The 5289-nt window shown below is 37.2% G+C and overlaps 1 protein-coding gene across 1 annotated transcript; it reads left to right on the top strand.

The window, feature by feature from the left end:
- Positions 1–5: 5 nt before the first annotated feature.
- On the top strand, positions 6–4390 carry LOC135117020 (uncharacterized). Its single transcript, XM_064035326.1, has 3 exons — positions 6–305; positions 645–1458; positions 3273–4390. The coding sequence occupies exons 1-2, from the start codon at positions 101–103 to the stop codon at positions 1454–1456; spliced, it is 1017 nt and encodes a 338-aa protein (XP_063891396.1). The 5' UTR covers positions 6–100; the 3' UTR covers positions 1457–1458; positions 3273–4390.
- Positions 4391–5289: the final 899 nt, after the last annotated feature.

The following is a 5289-nucleotide window of genomic DNA, read 5'->3' as shown; positions in this document are numbered from 1 at the left end:
CTGTCAACACTATATCTGTAAGTCATTCATTATTTTCGCGCCGCGTGTGTTCGCTAAAATAAAAAACTTTATTTTGTTTTCGAAGTTTTTAAGTTCAAATATGCCGAAAAGAAAGTGTGAGTGTAAGGAAGAAAGGTACCAAAGGAAGATTAAGAGGTTGAAAAGGAAATTGAAGAAAAATAAGGCCAGATCGAACGAAAATCGATCACCGTCACCAGTCGAGTCTTCGCCGCCATCACCGGTATCATCGTGCGACGAGGCAGAAAGTGACGCTGATGTCGAAATACTCGACACGGACCCCGCAGGTACGTTTTTTCTACAAGAAATAGCATGTCCAGCGATCGCCCCTGCTTTCTATGACATGTGGTACATGTTATACGGGCACTCCGGTGGAGTGAGATCAACACGTGGATATCCTACCGTGGACAGCACTATAAAGTTATTATTTCTTGACTCATTAGCCGGTGGCTATGTGTCAAGTAGTTTTCAGTAAAGTTCTCTTTACTAAACAGCCACGGGGTGGCATTAAACATACTCATAGCAACCAATTTCACACAGCTGGTAGCTTTTGGCATTATGATTAGGTTATGTACAGCTGGTAGCTAAGTACTAACAAAATCAAACAGGGTTTGGTATATTTTTAGGTGCTGAATGTGTGATCAACACACAAGATAAAGACCCTTCAACAGAAGTGTTGGATGACACTATAATAAAAGCCTTAGGGCAGACCTTATCCAGTGAAAAAGAATATGGGCCTGATATTCACTTGGAGTTAAAAAAGAGGGTCGAAGGTATAATTATAAATGGCCTTAAACAAGAAACTAAGGATGAACTTGTGAAAAAGTACCTAGTACCTTCCAACCTCAAGCTTTTAGATGCACCAAAACTTAATAAAGAGCTAGAAGGGCTACTAAATGACGCTATGAAGGCCCGTGACAAGCGGGTTCAAGATCGCCAACAACAAATAGGCATTGCAACAGCGGCTTTGTTGTGTGCGACAGACAAATTAATTAAAGGGGAGGTCGACAAGATAAGTCTGATCTCAACAATCAGTGATGTAACACGACTATTGACAGATCTGCATTACCAGGATACAATCACTAGGAAGAAGCTGGTGATTCCTAGTTTGGACCAAAATGTCGGGAAGACGGTGGAGAACCAAGAACGCGATGAATTTCTCTTTGGAGAAAAATTCAATGAGAACGTGAAGTCGGCCACAGCCATTAAAAAATCTGCTGGGACCATTTTAAAACAAAACTCCAATCGGAAAACCAACTACAGGCCGACTCAGTCCCAAAAGAGTTTCCCTAAAAAGCAGGGAAACTACAAGGGCCGTCCCCGAGCGAGTATGACACAGTTCAAACAGGGAGGGGGCGGCAGATACCAGCAGACACAGAGCTACAAGCCGAGACCCCCACCACGTCCTCCAGTCAAGGCTCCTGTCCGACAGTCTTAGAGGTAAATACTTTTGCTGGTAGACTTAAGCTTTTCTACTCATGTTGGTTAAAAATAACTCAGGATAAAGTTGTCTTGTCATGGCTAAATGGCTATAAAATACCGTTTTTAGAGGTCCCTCACCAAGATTTTGCTCCCAAAAATTCAAATTTTACTGCTAAAGAAAATACTATAATATTAAAAGAAATAAATAGACTTTTAAAACTTGGTGTACTTTCAAAATGTAAAAAAGCTGTGGAAGGTCAATACTTCTCAAAGATTTTCACCGTACCAAAGTCAAATGGGGAAGTTAGATTTATTTTAAATTTAAAATGTTTAAATAGATTTATTGCACCAGAACATTTCAAAATTGAGGATATGAGAACTCTTTGTAAATTAATTTCAAAAAATAATTTTATGTGTACCATTGACCTAAAAGAATCATATTTCTTGGTCCCAATGGGTACAGATAAAAAATATCTACGGTTTTGGTTCCAAAATAGAATGTATGAATTCAACTGTTTACCATTCGGTCTAAGTACTGCTCCTTTCACATTCACTAAGTTACTGAAGCCAGTTATAAATTTTCTCCGAAGTAAAGGCTATAAATCGGTTAATTATCTTGATGACATTATATGTATTGGTAATTCTTACCAAGAGTGCTTAGAGAACTGTCAGATGACCATAAGTTTATTAGAATGTCTAGGTTTTATCATAAATAAGGAAAAAAGTGTCATTGTTCCAACCAAGATTGTAGAATTTTTAGGTTTCATAGTTAACACAAAGGATATGACATTGTCAGTGACTTCAAAGAAAAGACAATCTATTTCCTTATTAATCAAGAAATTTATAAAGATGGAGCAATGTCCCATAAGAGAATTTGCCAAACTGATTGGCACCTTAGTAGCATGTTGCCCAGCTGTGTCTTATGGTTTTTTATACACTAAAATAATTGAACAGCAAAAATATCAGGCCTTAAATGCAAATAACAATAATTTTGATGCAATTATGAACATTAATGATAATTGTAGAAAGGATTTGAAATGGTGGCATAATCAAATTAATATGTCAAAAAATCCAATAAGACAGTACAATTTTTCCCTAGAAATAAATTCTGATGCATCAAGAACAGGCTGGGGAGCATACTGTAATGGTCAGGTTGCCAATGGGTTTTGGACTCTGAGTGATAAGGAAAACCATATTAATTTTTTGGAACTATTAGCTGCTTTTTTGGGCTTACAATGTTTTGCAAAAGATTTACAATCTTGTCAAATATTGCTGAGAATAGATAATACCACAGCAATTTCATACATAAATAGAATGGGAGGTATACAATTTCCAAAATTAAATTCTTTGGCTAGGGACATATGGCAGTGGTGTGAGGTCCGTAGAATATGGTTATTTGCCTCTTATATAAAGTCAAAAGAAAATAAAGAAGCTGACCAAGAATCCAGAATAAAAAATATCGACTCAGAATGGGAATTGGCCAAAAATTCTTTTCAAAAAATTACTATGTCGCTGGGAGAACCCAATATAGACTTGTTTGCCACCAGAGCAAATACAAAATGCCAGAGATACATATCTTGGCATAGAGATCCATATGCAGAGAATATTGATGCTTTTACTGTAGACTGGTCAAAATTTAACCTATTTTATGCTTTTCCTCCATTCTCTTTAATTTCTAAATGTGTACAAAAAATTATTTGTGATAAGGCAACAGGTATCATGGTTTTCCCTCTATGGACCTCCCAACCCTGGTATCCCTTCATAGCTGATCTAGCAGCCTCAGAAGTGTTAAAATTTGAACCATCAAAAGATTTGTTACTATCACCTTTCAGAACTCTACACCCCCTGTACAACAGTCTTTCCCTGGGAGCCTGCATCTTATCAGGGAAGCGTTCCGGAGAAAACTAACTCCTGACGAAACAATAGAAGTTATGGTAGCGTCCTTATCAAAAAACACTATAAAACAATACACAACAGCGCTTAAAAAATGGTGGTCATTTTGTAACGGAGAAAACGTATACGAGTTGTCAATACCTAAAATCTTAAAATTTTTCACAGAAATGTTATCGCAAGGCGCTTCGTACGCTACTCTAAATACATGCCGTTCAGCGCTCTCGCTTATTATAGATACAATAGTAGGATCTGATATACAAATTAAGAGATTTTTTAAGGGAGTTTTCAAACTAAAACCCTCTAGACCTAAGTATAACGATACATGGGATCCATCCGTTGTGTTGAATTATATCCAGAATTGGTCACCAAACAGCAGCCTTAACTTAGAAAAAATAACCAAGAAATTAGTTATGTTATTAGCCCTTACAACGGCTCAACGTATTCAGACATTGTCCGTTATTCGATTGAGTAACATTGAGTTCACGGACAACGGTGTCAAAATAGCAATAACCGACTTATTAAAAACAACGACGCCGTGTAAGGACCAAGTCATAATAAAGCTTCCTTCCTTAGAAGCAAATCCAGAAATTTGCCCCGTATCGACACTGCGATATTATATAGACTACACTAGTGCACTTAGAGAAGGAGACTCTGACAAACTACTTATTTCTTATAGAAAACCACATAACTGTGCCAGCAATCAAACCATAAGTCGCTGGATCAGGCAAGTTATGGCCGAGTGTGGGATTGATGTAAAAAAGTTTACCCCTCACTCCACGCGTCACGCGTCCACGTCTTTGGCGCGTAGAGAAGGCGTAACTTTGGACTGCATATTTAAGGCTGCTGGTTGGTCCGCAGGTTCAAGTGTTTTTGCTAATCACTATAATAGACCGTTATGTATAGATAAGGATGATTATAATTTTTCTAAAGCTATATGTAACGTTAAAGTTTAATTTTAATTGAGTAGTGAAACATTTAATTGATGTTGATTAATGATGTGATACCTAATATTACATAAGACTGATTATTAAATACTGAATTAAGAAGACTGATTAAACTCTGTGTTTTGATTGCGTAATAAACAACCTTATGATTCCCAACAATTCTCTAAACATCTACACAGTGAATATAGAAGATATCTCGGACTAAGCTTGAGTATAATTACATAATTAAACGAACTTACCTGAAGTGAAGTTCTATTGTAATTATACGAAGAGCTTAGTCCGAGATATCAAGCTCCCACCCACCCTTTTTCATAATCATAGATTATATGCCCCTGGAAGGTTGGAAATCATAATGATACTACTAATGCTCTGAAAAGAATGACTTACAGATATAGTGTTGACAGCGGGCTGCCTTTTCGGTTTGGATACGAAGCTTTTCGCTTTCTCTAAATGTCGCGGCACACACAATGCGAGGATTGTGGAACTACACAGTGAATATAGAAGATATCTCGGACTAAGCTCTTCGTATAATTACAATAGAACTTCACTTCAGGTAAGTTCGTTTAATTATGTAAATATACTTGTAATTATATTGCCTTTGGTTAGTATGCAAATTAAGTTTTTGAATTTTGAGCGGAGTATAAAATTGTGCGTGGAATAATTCATAGTTTGGATGTCGACAGTTATTTTAGGCTCTTAAGTAAATCTTTAGAAAAATATGTGAAAGGTGTAATTTCGGGGCCCTTGACCTGCTGAAATGATAATAGTAGTCAACCCTGTATTCATAGATCATCGTAGATGCAGCTCAGTACCTATCAGTGTTTTACAAGGAGCTGCCTATCTGATCTCCTCAACCCAATTACGCGGGCAACCCAATACCCTTACGTAAGACTGGTTGTCAGACTTACTGGCTTCTGACTACCCGTAACGACTGCCATAGATGTTCAGTAACAGCCGAACACGCCGATCTAACATAAGGCTGTTAAAAAACAAATGCTATCACACTTCAAAA

The sequence above is a fragment of the Helicoverpa armigera genome, chromosome 6, assembly GCF_030705265.1.
Source record: "Helicoverpa armigera isolate CAAS_96S chromosome 6, ASM3070526v1, whole genome shotgun sequence".
In the NCBI taxonomy this organism is placed as follows: Eukaryota; Metazoa; Arthropoda; class Insecta; order Lepidoptera; family Noctuidae; genus Helicoverpa; species Helicoverpa armigera.
The sequence above is the reverse complement of the archived record's forward strand: the minus strand, read 5'-3'. Positions and strand labels throughout refer to the sequence as shown.

Bases quoted from the DNA above. Each gene is read 5' to 3' on its own strand.
- LOC135117020 (XM_064035326.1), top strand. From the start codon at position 101: ATGCCGAAAAGAAAGTGTGAGTGTAAGGAAGAAAGGTACCAAAGGAAG. The intron at 306-644 runs GTACGTTTTTTC...GTATATTTTTAG, and splicing joins ACTCGACACGGACCCCGCAG to GTGCTGAATGTGTGATCAAC.